General features: G+C 43.8%; 1 protein-coding gene across 3 annotated transcripts in view; it reads right to left on the minus strand.

Annotated features, from left to right (window-relative positions):
* Positions 1 to 18,463, minus strand: part of EFR3A (EFR3 homolog A) — a 77,240-nt gene that overhangs the window by 19,595 nt on the left and 39,182 nt on the right. For all 3 annotated transcript variants that reach the window (XM_018569978.1, XM_018569979.1, XM_018569980.1), the window contains exons 13-16: positions 14,687 to 14,762; positions 8,941 to 9,102; positions 8,050 to 8,181; positions 6,181 to 6,248 (exon numbers count right to left, since the gene is read on the minus strand). In XM_018569978.1, coding sequence (XP_018425480.1) covers positions 6,181 to 6,248; positions 8,050 to 8,181; positions 8,941 to 9,102; positions 14,687 to 14,762 — 438 coding nt within the window. The remainder of the gene's footprint in view (positions 1 to 6,180; positions 6,249 to 8,049; positions 8,182 to 8,940; positions 9,103 to 14,686; positions 14,763 to 18,463) is intronic.

Genomic DNA, 18,463 nt, shown 5'->3' on the forward strand with positions numbered 1-18,463 from the left:
AGCGGCGTGCGCGGCTTCAGCCTGTGCGGTGGGCGTGGCTTATGCGGCGGCTGAGGGAGCTCACGGCGAGGAGGAGACAAGCGGCGTGCGCGGCTTCAGTCTGTGCGGTGGGCGTGGCTTATGCGGCGGCTGCGGCCTGTGTGGTGGGCACGTTGGGAGCAGCGTGTGACTCAGGCCGCGTGTGGAGCCCTGAACAGGCTAAGCAATGGATAGCCGACGAATCGACCATTGAAAATGTTGCCGTCGATTTTAATCAACTAAATCGATTAACTGTTGCAGCTCTACTTATAAGCTTTAAATATTAACCCCTTGAAGCCCGGGGTGTTAAACCCCCTTTCCTGTTCAGGCCATTTTTCATTATTCAGCGCTGCAGTACTTTGACATTTATTCCATCATGCAACGCTGTAACAAAATGAATTTTATATCTTTTAGTGAGGACAGCTGGAGCTTTCTTTTGGAGGTATTTAATTACATAATCATACGTAATAAAACATTTATTAGACACTTTTTTGGTAAAGTATAAAAGACGGGTAAATAGTAACAAAAAGCTTCCCAGCACACTTGCCAGCCAGCATGCAAAAAAACCTGTCTCACCGCTAAGGTTAAAAACAGAGGTTTAGATACACGTCTTCTGCAGAAAATGTGAAAGCCGCACAGCCGTGCCAAGGCACCTCTTTTAGTGCTGTCCTAACTCTAAACTATGAGAGTCTCCATCTTGGAGTACATGTGGCAAAAGATAAAATTGGGTGCAGGTTTGTCAGGAGGAAGCCCAACCTCCCTTAAAAAGGCACAGGGATGCACAAAGGACCCCCGCACATCACAACAGCAGCTGAGACCCCCCCATGCGTCACTGCACCAAATCAGTCGAGCAAAACAAATGGCAAACGTACTCATCAATTTGTTACCAGCTTTACAGCAAGGTGCACATAGAAGGGCTTTAAACAGTAGCCCTTCCATGTGCACCTTGCTGTAAAGCTGGTAACAAATTGATGAGTGTGTTTGCCATTTGTTTTGCTTGACGTCAGGTAAATAGACACCAAACATGTCGAGCCTTAATTATTGCGATTTCGTGGGCGTGCACAGACTACCATACCCAAAATGGCCATGGATGACGCTGTAAAAGCCTTTACCACTCATCAATTTAGAGTTAACAGTCATAGATGGCCCTAGAATTATTGCTCACACTCCGACGTTCACGTTAATATGTAACATGTGCAGTGCAATGGGCACAATCCTCAGTTTTGCACGTAGGCGCATGTTTGTGTGTGCATGTGGGGGACTTGAATTTTTAAATATTATTTTAAATAACAAAAAAGTCATGTATAAAAAGAAATGTAAAATAACACTTAACTTTGCTATCACATAGGGGGCTTCTTATCCCCTTATGTGATAGCAAATAAGATGCAACAGGTCCTCTTTATAGATACATCAGGGGCATTTCAGATCCCTAATGTCACCTAGGGACCCCCAAAGAAGCTGATGAAGCATAGATCTGCTTCGCCAGCTTCTCTCCAGCTACAGAAGCCGGAGAATGAAAGCCGAATGCGAAAGTGATGTAATAAACATCACTCCTGCATTCAGAGACCGGAGGGAGATCAGCGGGAGATTGTGTGCTGAGCTCGCTCCGATCTTTGTTCACAGAGTTGCTGTGCCAGTCTTGGGCCCCAGCACGGGGCACAGCGGAGCCCGGGATAGGCAGCGGCGGAGGGGAGGGCACGTGAACTGGCACAACATACAAGGGAACACTAGTATATAAACAGCCATCGCTGGCTGTTTAAAAGAAAACTGCTTGTATTTTAAACAGCCACCCACATCTAGGAAGCCACAGGTTTCATTAGAATAATATCTGGTGATCTTCCAATGAATGTCCCTGTTCAGGCACTTTCTGCTATGGGGTAACAACAGTCCGTCCCTGTCTTCCAACTGTGCCCCTGCATAGTTACCCTGGTTTCCGAAATGTTTTCCCCCTTTATTGAGCAAAAGCAATATATAATACAAAATAATGCACGTATAACACAGGTGTGATCATTGAACCTAGGCACTCGAGGACCTTAGCTAAAATCTTAACAGTAGTAAGGCGCAAAAAACACACTTGTAGGTTTTTACCCGTTTTGGGGATCAGAACAATCAGTGCTTCACACAGACCAAGGAAAAGTACCTAACTCAAAAGGAATCACTGAACACCTTTAGCAATCTAGGAGCAAAGACATCAACATATTTCTTATAGAACTCTAGAAGAAATACATCCAGACCAGGAACCTTCCAAGAAGGACATAAACAAATGGAGTTAAGAACCAGAGGTCTTGCTGCACTCCTTACCGGAACATCCAAGAGGCCCCTGCAGACGGGTGGGTGCTTGTAGTGACCACGGACAGCACCGTGAATAAACACAAATGAAGAAATAATCTCACCAGCACACCATAAAAGTGATTTTAGCAATAGTCTATTTGATGACACATTGCCATTCAATGCAAGCGCTTTCGGGCCCTCAAGGGGTCCCCATCATCATTCTGAGCCTGATGAAGGGGACCCCGTGAGGCCTCGAAAGCGCTTGCATTGTGTCATCAAATAGACTTTTGCTAAAATCACTTTTATGGTGTGCTGGTGACATTATTTCTTCATAAACAAATGGAGTTCATAATCTCCTCGAGGGGTAAAGTCATGGTGCTTAGAAGTGAAACATTGGGTGGGGGTATCTAATTGAGAAACCTCAGTATCAGACTGTAAGGCCATTGACTCCAAAAAGTAAAGCCTACGGTAGTAGTGAGCAAAAGTTTTATTGATATCTGCACGGGCAGGGCCCAAGGAACCATCGGGACAACATACAGCAGGGATTGTGGGCGGGGAGGACTGCAGTTTAGTCGAATAAGCCAACATGGTGCTGGATCGGTTTTCCCCCCCAATCAAAAACTGTTTAGAGAGAAAAAAAGAAAACGTTTACTGCGGGTGCGTTCCTCATATAGTAACTCATGCTGTCTAAGGAACTCCTATCAACGTGCCCTATTAGAGGCAGAGGGATCAGAATTATAAGCCGACTTACAGTAGATGCCAAATCACAAAACATATTGCAAGAGTGCCTCTTAAGAAACTCTACAAAAGAGAATGCCCCTGAAGAAACCATTAAAGGTTTCTCAGACTTTTAAAACATCCACCACGTTAGCAATGACATCACAAAACCCGACCATTGAGGGGACAGATCCAAATCCTCAAAAATTAGGGAAAACCAAAAGAAAATTAAATTTCCAGAATATGAAGGGAGGTAATTGGCCCCAGTCTATAGAAAGTAAGAGAGGACTATGGTCAGAAGCCGAAAAGGAAAAAATACTGGGGTGGTCACTAAAGGAAGGAGGCTAGGTCAGGCCAAGGCCAGGTCAATTCTGGAATTGGGCGCGTGGGGTGGGTGCGTGGGGGGAAGAAACAGGAATATTGCCTATCCCCAGGGTGCAAGCAACTCCACACGTCGACAGAAGTTTAACGAATGTGGTAACAGAGGAAGTACCCATTGGAGCCTGGGTCTGGACAGAGTACCTGTCAAGAGAAGGGTCACACACACACCACTGAAATCACCAAACCACAGTGTAGGAGAATGTGGATGTTTTAGCATAAAAGAGGCATCTGCACGTATGGTCTCTGCTGAGTAGAGAGGCGGGATGTAAAACACCAAAATCGTGATGGATCGGTGGTCAATTGTACCATGTAGGAAAATATAGTGTCCAACAGGATCCAGTTTCAAAATCACATCCAGGGACAGAAGCAGGAATCAATGAAAGTAAGTAGGCCAAAGAAGGTACAACAGAACCAGAAGTTCAAAAGGGAACTACTACTATGACCTTACGGTACAGTAACTGCTCGGGATTCGATAAAACGATGCACCTCGTCAGGGAACTGGAAGGAAATTGCCTTTTCCTTAACTTCCACACGGAGTTTAGCATGATAGACCATAGCATAGGGAATAGTGAGATCTTTGAGCTTCACCTTAGCAGTGGTGAATAAGGTACATTGAAATTGCACCCCCATGGAGAAATCCGGATAGAATGATATATAGTGACAGGCTCATATTTAAGGGGGCACAGCATCCCAGTCGCGATAGTTGATTAACTTGGCAATAACAAACCGGGAGGTGCCTGCTTCACAACAAAAGACTCTGAAAAAATAGAACACCCAAACAATTAATTCAAAAGGTTTTCCAAGAAAGTTTCAGGGTGCATCGCCTCCCTGGGAAATCTGCCCCCCGAATGTTGGATGTTCAGAGACGGTTCTCCAGGTAGTCAGTCAGTCATTGGAGAGCAGACACTGTATTGCGAAGTTGACGCATCTCCGAAGTCAAAGGAGGCAACTTGTCTTCCACATGGCTAATATGAGACTTGGTCTCGGACACGCGGGAGTGAAAAGCCTGCATATCCTGCCGCAGGAAAGAGACATCGACCTTCACTTCTCGATCTTGGTGGTCAGACTGGCCTGGCAGGACTCAATGGCGGTAAGTATTTTAGGAACGTCAGTGTGCATGACAGCTGGTGGCACCTCAGGTAGCTGCAACAAGGCTGCAGAGTCCACAACAGGCCCCGGATCAGAAGTCTCCTCGCGGTGGAATTTATCCAGTGGGGAAGGAGTGCTTGGCGTCCTTCGTGAGGTGCCATGCCATGGAGTGGGTTAGTTTGAAAGGTTGCACGGCCACAAAAGTGCAGATATAAGTAACAGCATGAATAGCTATTGGATAATCTCTGAGCGGGAGCTCCCCAAAGCGTGTCCTACTCCAATGGCATCCAAGCCAAGCCCCCTCATATTTTTGTTTAATCATTTCAGTGGCACCTTAAAAGTCCAATTGCATTACATTGTTTAAGTTTTTCTGTTCAGTTTGAAAAGTGGCGCTGAGATAATTTCCCAGCCCTTGATACTAATGTTCCATCATTGCAACTAAGAAAATCAAACTAGGAAACGGCTGTTCTATACATTTCCAACAAAGATCTCCATATTATGAACTGCAAAGTACAAGATATACAAGTTCTCTGTTTTGTGGAACGCTTGAGAGTCTCTTCACAAAAAGAATAGCAGTAAAGATAGAGAGCTGATGATAGGATTTCTTCTCAGCACACAGCTAAACATCCTCACACTAATACGATTGATTGGGAATTCACATACTCTCAGGTATAGATTGTTCTACCAGGAATCCTCACTTCCTCTCGGAACACACTTTCCTAAAGAACTTAATGGTAAAATTATAATAGAATGCGCCAGAAATTGGTTGAGGAAAGCTCTTTTTTTATGTAACTTAAGGCTTGACATTCACTATTTCTGAGAATGTCAAGTACTTTCTATGCTTAATTGTTACAGCAACATTGTATCGAGATACAAAATCTTTTTTTTATAAAAGCCCAGCATGTAAAGAGTACAATTAAAGTGCATTTCAGGGCAAAAAAAACCAAAAATATTCATTGCACTATATGCATACAATAAAATGCTGCAAGTACAAAACTACAGAATGATCTCCTAGAAGTGTGTCTAACATCTCCTAGTGTGCTTCTAACTTCCTGTCTGGGCCTGCAGTGAAATCCCAACTAGCGTTGTCAGCCCTTCATGTTGGAATATAATTACTCTCTCCTCCAGTGTTTTTAAGATGTCTATAGGCATTCAAATAAAAACAACCAGCGCAAGCCATTGTACATTATATACAAGAAAGAAAATGGGATATTCCAAAATATATAATAATAACAATATATTATAATAATAAATGCATAATATGGCAACATTCCATACACATACCATAAATTTAAAGAACCTGATTTTCAAAATAACATCATTTTAATCCTCGTAAACCACCACTTGGATTTTATAGTAAGCATTATAGGAAGATCTTTGAAACCTAATTAGATGCCTAACCGAGATTGGAGGCTCGAACTCTCCGGAGCTCCCACCACGCCTTGCTACTCGCCGCTGTGGGGCGACCTTGCTGACCAATAGTAGCGGCAGAGGTCTGGCCAGATTTCGACATTCTAAGCGCTAGACTAGATGTAAAGGATCCTGCAGTGCTCTCGACAATGGGAGGTTGAAATTAGGCACCTTCTTTAAAGTGCAGCTGGTGGTTTACTCAGGATTTAAGTCACTACAGGTCACTCAGCATGTAAGTCACTACTAAAATCCACACTTTAAGCATTATCCCTTTTGCAAAATTATTCATATTACCTGCATTTATCTCTAAAAATGACTTCTGGCAAAAAATAAGGTGCGTCCATCTGTCTGGTCTCTATAACCTAAATAGGAAATAAATGTGGGGAAATAATTTATAACATGCAATCATTTGAAATTATTCTTACTAAATACATTACAAAGACCTTTACTCCTTTTTGTCCGCTGAGGAACACAGCAAGTCCTTAACCTTCGGGTTATACTACCACCTATAGGACAATTGTACACTGGCAAACAAACTGTAGGCCAGCCTAGGATGGCCCTTCTATTAAGGAGTTTCTTTTTTTTGTCAAGTGTCCTAGAAGGATGGACATCTTTTCTTCAGCTCTGCTGCTGTAAAAACTAACCTATGATTTTGCTAGCATTTTGCAAGACTTTTCTGTACCCCACTGCTGAAGGTTTCCCCTTTAATTTGTAGCTATTAGGCATGACCATCCTCAGCCTGGCTTTAAGTGCAACACCACTAGACTCCACTAGAGGAGACATTGCAAGGATAGCCTTGAAGTGACCTTCAAGCACTGGGTTCCTCATTTAAAATATTGTCTGTGCCGCTCTAAGCACGAGAAAGAAAATACGTTTTTTTACTCTCCAGAATTTTTTTCCCCCTGAGTCAATTGAGAGACACGGGTCCTACCTTTCTGTGTTAATGATCATGCTCTCTGTACTGCTTTGTTTACTTCCAGCATGCCTCCGTTTTGTAGCAAACTGCATTATCCTGGGCTGGTCTACAGTTTTTTGTTTTTTTTTTGTTTGCCAGTGTCCGTTCCTGCTTTAGGAGGCAGAATAACCCCAAGGTTAAAGATTTCCTGTGGCCCTAAATGACCACAAGAAAGTTATACTACGTTATTGACTAATTAAGCTTAACTTGTCCTAAAACATTTCTAAGGAAACAAAAGGGTAACTTATAGGGATGTTGTAGTACCTACGAGTACCCGTGTTCACTTTCAAACTGATCCTTTTATCTAGTTATCTGTCAAATGTCAGAGCCTCAGTAGGTATTATATAGGGATGCACCAATACTAGTGTATAATACCGAGTATTTGGGCAAGTACCTGTGAAGCCAGCTTCCTAGCCCATCTGGGCACACGGCACCAGGACTTGGTATTGGCGAGTACCAAAAAAAAAACAGTATCAGGGCCAGTTCCAGTTTTTTTTCTTACTCCATGCTTACACGCTGAAAGCAACTGTTTTCACTGCAGCTAAATGCCAGGAAAGAGGAGTTTGGACTGGTGCTATGAAGCAATCTAACTACCAGAAATACATTTCAGCTTCTCTGCATGGTATTCAGTGTATGCAGCGTAATTTCACGCTGAAGTTGCTAGAGGGCCAGACCATTATAAATAGGGAAGCAGGTTGTTTACCACGACAGTAGAAGTGATTTTTTTTTCTGAAGATACGGGGAAACAACGCGATTTAACAGCCTTTGAACGTGGGGTGATTGTTGGCGCTCGGAGCCATGGAGCGAGTATCAGCAAAACAGCAGAATTCGTTAAATGTTCAAGAGCAGCTGTTGTTAAAGTGTTTAAAGACTGGACTGTCAGCCGAAAATCTGGGTCTGAACGTGCAAATTGTGGCCGTCAGCGACTAGTCAATGTTAGGGCAGAACGGAGAGTGGCAAGACTGGTACAAGACAACAGAAGGGCAACAGTGCAGTGTCAGATTCCTCGCATCACCTTTCAACATCTCGTGGAGTCATCTCGTGGCCCAACGAAGTACTGATGGGGTGGTCATAATAATCTGGCCACTCAGTGTATATTGAGCTTTGGGTAACGGGAGGATGTTAGTATACGTCCTCCCGTCACCCTAAAGAGAACTATGGGATAAAAAGGTTACCCCATGGTTCTCTTTTAGTATGATTGTACTCACCTTACTGACATGCTGGCAAAAGGCAGGGACTGCAATCATCTGACTGAGGAAATTCAGATAAGCTGCGACCAGCGCCATGATGCTACATCGGTTAAACATCTGCAGGCTGTCCTCGTTAGTGATTGCTATGTCCTGCAGAAGAAGGAACCACATGGATTATGTTAGTTTAAAATAAAAAGTAGTGATAAATATCAAACACAAAGAATCCTGACCTATCATGTCACGTCCTAAGTACTGAAAGAGGTTAGCTGATGCGTGTACAAATTAGGCCATTATAAAAAGCCAGAGCTCTTCTAATATATCTATTTAAATCAAGCAGCTTTGCAAACAGAACATTTTACATTTCTCTTGCTGTCATTTCAGAGCTGTAATAAAATCACGGAGGGTTCTGCCTGTTCAAATTCACTTCTATTTAATTACTTTATTTAACAAAGGTATCTGTAGTGATGGAGATCTTTGCATGGAAGGATGAATCAAATTCAACAAAGTATCAATTTGTATGCCAGTACAAAATTGATTTTTTTTATTATGGATTTGTAGATCAGCACATGATGCTTACATATATTACTGATATAAGCAGTACTTCATGGAAAGGTGCATATTAGCAGAAGGACATTTGACACAAATACTAACTCATTGAGGGGAATTTATCAAAACTGGAGCAGACAAAATCTGGAGCAGCTGTACATGGCGACCAATCAGCTTCTCTTTCATTTTCAAATCTTAACTGAACAGAAGAGAGAAGCTGATTGGTTGCCGTGCACAGCTGCTCCAGATTTTGTTTGCTCCTGTTTTGACAAATTCCCCTCATTGTATTTTGGTATAACATGGTGGAAACTAAAAATGTATTCAAAGTCAGCTTTTATCCATGAATAATCTTCTAAAACCAACCTGTAGTGCAATAGCCACCCGGATCAGATCGATGACAACTTCTTCATTGGCCAGTTCGATGGTGACCAGAGCCAAGGCTGTATACAGAAGCTCATAGTTCTTATGTACATTGTCCTCCTCCTTACAGCCCAGATATATGTGACGATAAAGCTGCTGGCCGTGCTAAACAAACAGAAAAAAAAATGACACCAAGTTAAAGCATGCCTGCAATTATTAAATACCAGGTGGTGGCCATTTTCCACCTGATGTCATGCACTAACTCCAGAACAATCAAAGTAAACACAGCTCTGGAACTACACTACGTTGAGTTCTGGTCAAGTCCATCAAAACCTTCACAAAGCGGTGCTTGGCATTGAGCCCCTCAAGGATGTAGACCATGAATATACAATAAGAACTCTTAGTGTATGCTAAAATAGCCAGAATAGTCGTCTCATAGAATATGGAAGAAGGAATATTCTATTTGATTGTTAAGGATAAAATGAACAGGTGATGCTTTCATATGTAAAGTGTTTTATGCTCAGTGATCCCATCAGGCAAGATGATAATGTGTTTAGTGGTCAGAATTTGCGCCATCAAAAGGTTCAATTTAACCAGAAGTTATGTTAATGCATTTTAATGTTGTGTTTTTTTTTATTTTTATTGATTTGCATTGAAATAAGGAGAGAGCACATTACATTTTGGATCCCATTTAAACATATATGATAGACAATATATAGCTAGTAGTGGTTTGCCACATTCAGCTGGGCCTGTTCTTGTTCAAGTGACTTAATAGGTAGATAATCCAGGATCATCATCCAACCCCCAAGCCTGCACCTAAATAGTTCAGCAATAGCAGCTGCTGTACTTCTGTCACCACAGGTTCCCTTTAAACCCTTGGTTCTCAACTGGTGGGACGTGACCCAAAAGTGGGTCGCAAACCGATGTTCAGTGAATCGCCACATGCCTCCCACTTTTCTAGTTGAGAGGCTCCTCAGCCTAACCCCTAGCGCAGCACCATCAGTTCTTGCGCCAAGCAGCCATTCAAAATATGCTGCCCGGCCCCTAGTTTCAGCTTGAGGTGGGATGGGGCTGTGGCCACGAGGGAGCTCCATCCATACGTGCATTGTGACCTGGGTAATAATTGTTTACAGCTTCCTCACGTGTCATATAGGAGGTGCCTGGACCGGAATTACATCACATTCTGGCTCCCGACACCTATACAGGTTGAGGATTCACTCCAGTTTTCGTAAGGTACACTGGGTGGACCTTAAAAAATGTTTTAAAATTTTTTGGAATGTGTTTCTGAGAATGTCTGTGAATGTGTGAGATTGTGTCTGTAGTTGTGTGTGTCGTTGAGGGCTCGTTCACACTAGTACAGTGCATTTATCACATAGTACCGTGCGATTAATGCACTGTACCACACAATAGCACCTACTGTGCATTCTGGTGTGGGAGGTGTGTTGCGTTGCCATTCATTTGAATGGTACCCCAAACGCACCTCCCATGCACAATTTGTACACGGTACCCTAATGCCATGCTTTCAATTGCAGTGCGACTTGGGTCGCGACTTAATGACCAAGGACACATGTTGGTCCTGAGGTTACACAAGTTGAGAACTACTGCTTTAAATATACTGGTGTTAAAGAGACACTAAACTCAGGAGTTGCATTTTAAAAATGCATTCAAGTACCTTAACTATGAACAAAAATGTACCTTGTAACCTTGTGCACCTTTCAGCTGTAAATCCTCAACTCATCTCTGAATTAGTGCCGACACTGTCCTTTCTGGAGGGGGCTACTTTTGTTCCCCATGATCCCTCGCTCCGGTGATGGACTACAATCTCATGTTTAGTTTACTATTCAGATTGTAGTCCATCACAGGAGTGAGCTTGGAGCGGTGACTACTTTACAACACACACAGGGACCATGGGGAATAAAAGTAGCCCCCCTCCAGAAGGAAGGACAGTGTCAGCACCAATTCAGAGATGATTTGAGGATCTACAGCCGAGTGATACACAAATAAGATACATTTTTGTTATGAGTTAAGCTACCTGATGTATTTTTAAGATTTAACTCTTGAGTTTAGTGCATTAAAAAAATTATCTTTATAGAATTCAGACGCCATCATATCTCTGAGGTTTCTAGGATACAAAAACATCCGACTAGTTCCTATGGTCAGTGGGTCTGTGTCCGTGCTAGGGACATGAAAGCTCTCTCTTGTCATGATGCCAAAAAGTTGTCACCGGAGGGAAAATCTTCCAACGAAGATACCTGTTCAAGTGACAGCTAAAAGGGGAATTCTCCTGACATTGGACTGGTAAAGCTGCAATATATGACATTGCTGTTTTTTGGGTTCAGGTACGCTTTAAAATTCTACTGGGCGTTTTCACATATTTAATTTCTCTGCAATCATCAGTTCAGGGTCTGTAGAGGTCACATTCACATGCTTATTTGGAGTTATGAACTAAAATGAGGAACACAAAGCACAAAGCAAAATCTTTCCCTGATGGAGAAAAATAAAACATTTACCAGGAAGATTATGAGAGCTGGCCTTTAAATTTAATAGCGGGGAAAGGGCGCTCATACGCAGCGTAATGGAAATCCAGACTTCAATCAATTTGCGGTGTAAATAGGCATTTTATGAGAAAAGGACTTTAGGGAATAAAAATGAGATATGGAGAAAAGGGAGTAATAATGGGCTTCAAAGGCATGAATAAATAAAATCTGTGATGTGCTTTCCTATTGCTACTAATAGGTAGATTGATGGCCCTATTATTTTCCTTAATCATCTGTCATTTTTGACATGACTGCCGGCCCAGACTACTAACCCTCCCAGACTACTAAACTTTGCATTCTGGAGTTTGTCAGAAGAACTAGTGTGTCTGTGGGTATTGGGAACTGGCCTTGGCTTAGAAGGTCTGCTCAATGTCACCTGAAAGGTTTTTCTAATCCTTCTAGGTTTTATTAAAGCGGAACGAAACTTACGTGGTGCAAAAATTGGTTCGAGTTTTATGGCAGAAGAGAAGATCTACGTCTCCTCTGCCATATAACTCTTCCCATTCCCCCCCCCAATTTTTTTTTTATTGTACACTGGCAATGGGCAGTGCAGTGTACAATCCAAGCCTATTCTTGGCATCTTTACAGAGGTCACAGGGACAGAACTAGAGAAAATATTCCACGGACGACACCAGTCCGTACAGATAGTGATGAGCTTGGGCGTGTTCGCAAGCGCCTTGTGCCGAGCCCGCCAGGAAGCCGTCAGCGCCAATCACAGGCACTGAGACATGTTCCCGGTCCGCAGCTGCAGAGATCGGAAAATGGCTCAGTGCCTGTGATTGGCCCTGCGCGCTGACGGCTTCCTGGCGGGCTCGGCACGAGGTGCTTGCGAACACGCCCGAGCTCATCACTACTTACAGATTTTGTGAATAGGAGCTGGGACAACAGTGCGTATGAGTGACAGGTACGACATCCATGGCTGTCTAATGGCCATAAACAGAAGACACGAGAACCTGAAGAAGGCCGAGAGCTGATGGCAGCAGATGTGACAGTGGCGAGAGGGAAAGTGGAGCTTGCATCACCAGAGGAGTGCACTTTGGGAGGAAAGCGTGCTCTAATGTGCCAGTATGGTGTGTACACTTTAATGGAAAGTGCTCTGAGGGACAGCAAAGCAAAAGATCAGCTCACCGCTGGTATACATAACTGTGCAAAAGTTGTAGGCACGTGTGCAAAAAATGCTGTAATTTCAGGATCCTTTTAAAAATAATGCCATGTATTAGGGATGCACCGATATCGGTTTCTCGGTATCGAGTATCAATATTTTTTTCAACCCGTTACTCGCCGATACCGGAAGTCCTATTAAGGAAGCCAGGCAGCATGTAATGACTCGCCACCTGGCTTCCTGATTAGCCAGACGGCGTGTAAAGACTCGCCACTTTGCTTCCCGATCAGCAGGGAAGCTATCTCCATGCACTAGGTGACGAGAAGGCATGGAGCTGGCTTCCCGGCAAATCAGGAAGCCAGGTGCCACATCATTACACTGCGCCAGGCTTCCTGATTTCCTGGGAAGCCGGCTCTCTGCTCCCTCGTCACGAGGAAGCATGAAGACGGCTTCCTGGCCAATCAGAAAGCCATGTGACGTGTCATTACACAGCACCCGGCTTCCTGATTGGTCGGGAAGCTGGTCATTCAGGAAACTGGGCAGCGTGTAACGAGTCGCTGCCCGGCTTCCTGATACCGGAAGCTCAAGTATCGGGCTAGGCATTGGAGGATTTGGGCGAGTACAAGTACTCACCCAAATACTCGACATTGGCACCGATACTAGTATTGGTGCATCCCTACCATGTATAGTTTCATTTATCATTTAACCTATAAAGTGCATAAACCATTTAAAAAAAAAAAAAACACACACACACAAAAAAAAAACTACAACTAAGAATACAAAAAAATGTATGGATTGTGATAGCCATCATACTAGCAATGCTCAATTCTCAGCCCATCGCATGCAAAAATTCAGGAAAGCTAAATAACTGACATTTTTTAATCTAGCAATTTGCGTAGTTGAGTTTGGTTTTAATTATTGAACTGTCCAAGATCAATTTTCATAAACTTACTTTATTATGTAATAACATAGAAGAGACTGTTTAAAGAAAGTTGTGCATTTGCAGCCAGGTGACTCCAGGAGAGAGGATTCAGTCAGTAGAGAAGTACATATAGCACAGGGAAAGCCTCCAAACCCTGTTGACCTGAATGATGTGAACTCAGAATAACATTCATTTGTCGATACTCCTGAGTAACAGATGTAAGACTCTTCCGGTGGCTTTCAGCTCTCTGGCCAATTTCACATTGAGCTGACTTAGAAGGACATCCTAATGACATTTGTACTTCAACGAAGTACAGTCAAGAACATCGGTTGAATGGATTTTTAACTGTTGACCAGAGGCCATTAAAGCCTGGATCACCGGGCAAAATTTAGCAACATCAACATTTTTTTTTATTTGTTTAATAACACGTTTTGCTACATTGTATGCTTGGAAAAGAATGAAGGGATGGTGGGGTCTTATTTGCCTTACATTGGCTAAAAGTCATCAGGACCAGGTCAAGACTGTACCTTTGGACAGAAAGGAGTGCATAAGAAGAGAAGCCCATCAGAAGTTGGCTGCCTTAAACGGTCTCCAGGGGTCTGAATTTGGGAGAGGAGTGTCCATACACAACTGAAGGTTTGTTTCAGACCTTTAGCAACATTTTCATAAGTACAACAAGTAGTTTTCGGGAGATATAGACTAAAGCCTTGGTTCTCAACTGGTGGGTCATGACCCAAAAGTGGGTCGTTTTTCCCGTGTTCAGTGGGTCGCCGCATGCCTTCCACTTTTCTAAGTGAGAGGCTCATCAGCCTCCCCTAGCCCTGCACTGTCGGTTCTCACACTGAGCAGCCATTTAAAATATGCTGCCCGGCACCGAGTGTCAGCTTGGGGCGGGGTGGGCTGGGGGTATGGCCGTGAGGGAGCTCCATCCATACATTGCTTATAGCTCCCTCGCATTTCCTATAGGAGGTACCTGGACCAGAGTAACATCACATTCTACCTCACGTCACCTCTACAGGCACGTAAGGGAGCTGTACAAGCAATGCACATATGGGTGGAGCTCCATCACAGCACAGCAGCCCACACTGCCGTGCTTTCCATTGCAGTGCCACTTAATGACCGAGGATAAATGTGGGTGCCAAGGTTACACAGGTTGAGAACCACTGGACTAAAGGGTTCAGGACTTACCTTTTTTATAAAGTTCAAGTCCTGCCTGCTGATTTTTTCCCGCTTTATCTTGAGGTCACCAACGTCAGGAATGATTCTAATGGAAACAAAAAAACACAGAAACATTTTACGTTAATTTTATGTTTGAAAAGATCTATCTGATGATCACCCAGGAGTGGACATTGCCCTGTGTGAGCTAGGGGTCCCTCAAGCTGCTACAAAGTTCAAGTTCCCTGCTCACTGGAGAGCTCCAGATCATTAGATTGGGTGTCAGACCTCTGCAGAGAGACCACTGCTTTTACAGATAGCAAGGGCTCTTCTCTGCAGCATGCTGGCAGGAGACAGGCTATTCTACTCCAGCTGTGGCTGCTGTCTAAAGAAATCGACCTTCAGCCACCTTAGTACCAGAGCACTTTTGTAATTGTTTGGCACACGTACTAAAATCTGGATTTCTGAATAGAAAATTACTCTAAACCCCCCAAACAAGTATATATTTTCTTAAGCAGAATCCCAGTAGAATAAAAAGATGGTGGCTGGGGAAAAAAAAAAAACAAACAAACTCTTAAAATGTATTTTTAGTGCACACAAACACATTGTAATGCTTTTGAGGGTAAAATATAAAAAACAAACAGTTACATCGAGTAAATAGATACCAAACATGTAAAAAAAATGATGGCACTCAGAATTGTCCACAGGCAACACTTGAAAAGCATTTACCATTCATCAGTTAAGCGCCAACAGTGAATTATGGCACCAGAATTATTGCTCTCTCTCCGACGTGCACAGTGATACTCAACATGTGTGGCGCAATCGTCATGTTAAGTACACGTGCATGCCCTAGGCATTCATTCGCATGGAGATGGCAGTGGAATTGGAGCGGGTTTTTATTTTTTTTTATTGTTATTTAAATGTTTTTGTACTTTATTATTTTTCTTTTACGGTCACAATTTTTTTTTCCACCTAACTTTATTGCCATCACACAGGGGCTAACAATCCTCTATGTGATAGTCTTTGGAGGTGACAGGTTCTCTTTTTGGTCAAGCAAAACAAATGACAAACGCACTCAACAATTTGTCACCAACTATACAGCAATAAAAAGAATATCTTGCTGCACTCCTTACCGCAAAGGAGTCATTCTGAGCCTGATGAAGGGGACCCTTTGCGGCCCCGAAAGCGCTTGTATTGGATGGCAATGTGCCATTAAAATGGATCATTGATTTACAACAATGGTGTGCTGGTGACATTATTACCTTTTTCAACTATACAGCAAGGTGCACACGAGATGGGCTTAAAACAGTAGACAGTAGAAAGGCATCATGGCACACTCACAGGTTCTCTTTTTGGAGACATCAGGGGTCGATTAGACTCCTGATGTCTTCCCTGGCCTCCAAATACAAAAGATCGAGCATAGCATTGTGAAACCGGCACTTGAGCGGTGAGCAGCAAGCGTTTCAAATACAGCACCCCGTGCCTCACTAATCACAGAGTTTCCCTGGTTTGCTCCTGCTTTCCATCCTGAATGCATTTTCCATGGTCCTGGGGCCACCAAAAAAAGAGGGGAACCTGAAAACTTCGGCGCAGGGCGGTGGGGCACCACCTATGCAGGCTGCTACAAGTGATCTGGGTAGCTGTACAGCTACCCAGATCACTTGTAGCAGCCTGCATAGGGGGTGCCCCCCCCCACCCCCTGGTTTTTGGTATATATATTCAGGACCGCTATCTATCTATCTACCTAGGTCCTGAATTGGTTAGGACTTTGCATACCTTTTGTTTTGATGCACCTGAAAAGGTATTTACCTGGTTTAAACTAAAAGTTTAATTGGGCTTTATAAATACCTGTGCTGAATTTATTAGGTGTACTGCTAGCAAGTGTGAAAAAAAGGGTACCTAGGAGGTGTCTGTACTCTTTCAGACATGTTCCAAAGAATACTAGTAGCTCTGAAACCAGAGATGCTCAGTTATGCAAATAGTTATCCAAAAGGTAGAGTTTTGACTCCTTGTTGGTGCTGAATGAATGACCGACAATTTTTTGATGCAGCACTTTACATACTGTAACTTCATATGAGCCCTTGCCTTCAAGGAACCTACAAATCGTAGGCTCCCTACAAGCCTAGGGTCCCTATCTCACATAGATCTATACACGCACCCACATACTAGGGCCAATATGGGCATTGAGACAGGAGCCAAAAAACCTTCCAGCAGGTCTTTGGAATGTGGAAGGGAATCAGAGTGCCCACGCAAGCATAATGAGAACATACAAACTCAATAAATATATTGTCCTGGCCAGGATTTGAACTTGCGTGGGAGCAGTGGCGTAACAATCGACATAGCGACCCAGGTGGCCGCTATGGGGCCCGGGGCAAAGGGGAGCACGGCCATATGCCGTGCGGGCCGCCTGGGTTGCTATGTCATCTTATGCTGGTGGCTTTCACTGGCGGCTGTGAGAATAATGCGCTGCTGTTCAGATCACTGACAGTGATCTGTGCAGCAGCGCGTTCTTCTCACAGCTGCTGCGGAGTTAATGAGAGCCAGTAGCGGCGGTGGAGCAGGCTGGACCCGGCAGTGGAGGAGGAGGCAGGGCACGTGGTCGGCAGCAGAGGAGGCGGGGCCCGGTGGCGGAGAAGGAGGCGGGGCCCATCAGCGATCGTGCAGGAAGAGGAGGCGGACAGGTAAGGAATGTTACCAGCCCACCTGAGGGTGATCCTGCAGAGCCCACCATAGAGAGTCTATGGTGGGCTCTGCAGGGTCACCCTCAGGTGGGGTGCTTGGGATCTCAAGTGGGCTCTGCAAGGGGCATAACTAGAAGTCACAGGGCCCCATACAAAATTTTGCTATGGGGCCCTGTTATTTCTAATTCCCCCCCTGCGTGGGAGGGCCACATTTCGGAGCTTACATCACTTTTTGTGCCCACGTATTCCAGAAGATCTATGAAGTGATGTACCGTCCCCTCTAGGCGCCCGCCTTTCCATGCTCAACTAGCGGTTTGCTAGAACAGGCTTTAAGGCAGAAAACTGATAAAGACACGCTGCTCGAAGTGGCAGAAAATGCAAATGAACCTGCGAACAATGAAAGAATGTTTCCAGAAATTACATTTTCTCTTCAGGCTCATCGCGGATTCACGCTGCACCCGCAGAACAGCCAGTTCTACAGCAAAATGCGGAGTCGGGCATGGTATAAAATATTATCACTTAATTACAGCTATGTTCTGCAATTTTCATTCTCAATCTTCTGTGATGAAAACTGTCAAAATAATTAGAAAACCATCATTTCCGCAGCACAATATTTGCAGGGAAAAAGCGGTTCCTAGTAAACAAAAATACAATGACATATTTAATTATGCCAGCTAAGCGGCCGATAAGCTTTACCAAGGCAATACAGAATATTCAGGGAATTTTAAAAGGGAACCTGTATGAGGGGAACCCACTATCGATGGGCCACTTCTAAAACAAAAATTAAAATGCTCGTTTCCGGCCTGTCGCTGGCTTTAATGCTTTGAGACTCTGACTTGGAACAGATATCCAGGAAAGCCAGAGGGAAGTCACAGCTGATTGGCTTACCTTTTCTCAGGCATTGTCTTAACATTAACATATCTTAATTAGCATAACAGCCAGGGAATTAGCAAGTATGGTGGAAAATACTCGGTTCATGTTTTTATTAACTACCTTCTTGGATGTAACTGGGCGTGTATACACGTCCTGTTACATCCGCCTGCCCAGGTGCGCCGCGCGGGAAATGCCCGTTATTTGAAAACAGGCAGCTATGTAGGGCTGCAGCTAACGATTATTTTCATAATCGATT

This window comes from Nanorana parkeri, unplaced genomic scaffold (genome assembly GCF_000935625.1).
Source record: "Nanorana parkeri isolate BGI_ZX_2015 unplaced genomic scaffold, ASM93562v1 scaffold1437, whole genome shotgun sequence".
Lineage (NCBI taxonomy): Eukaryota > Metazoa > Chordata > Amphibia > Anura > Dicroglossidae > Nanorana > Nanorana parkeri.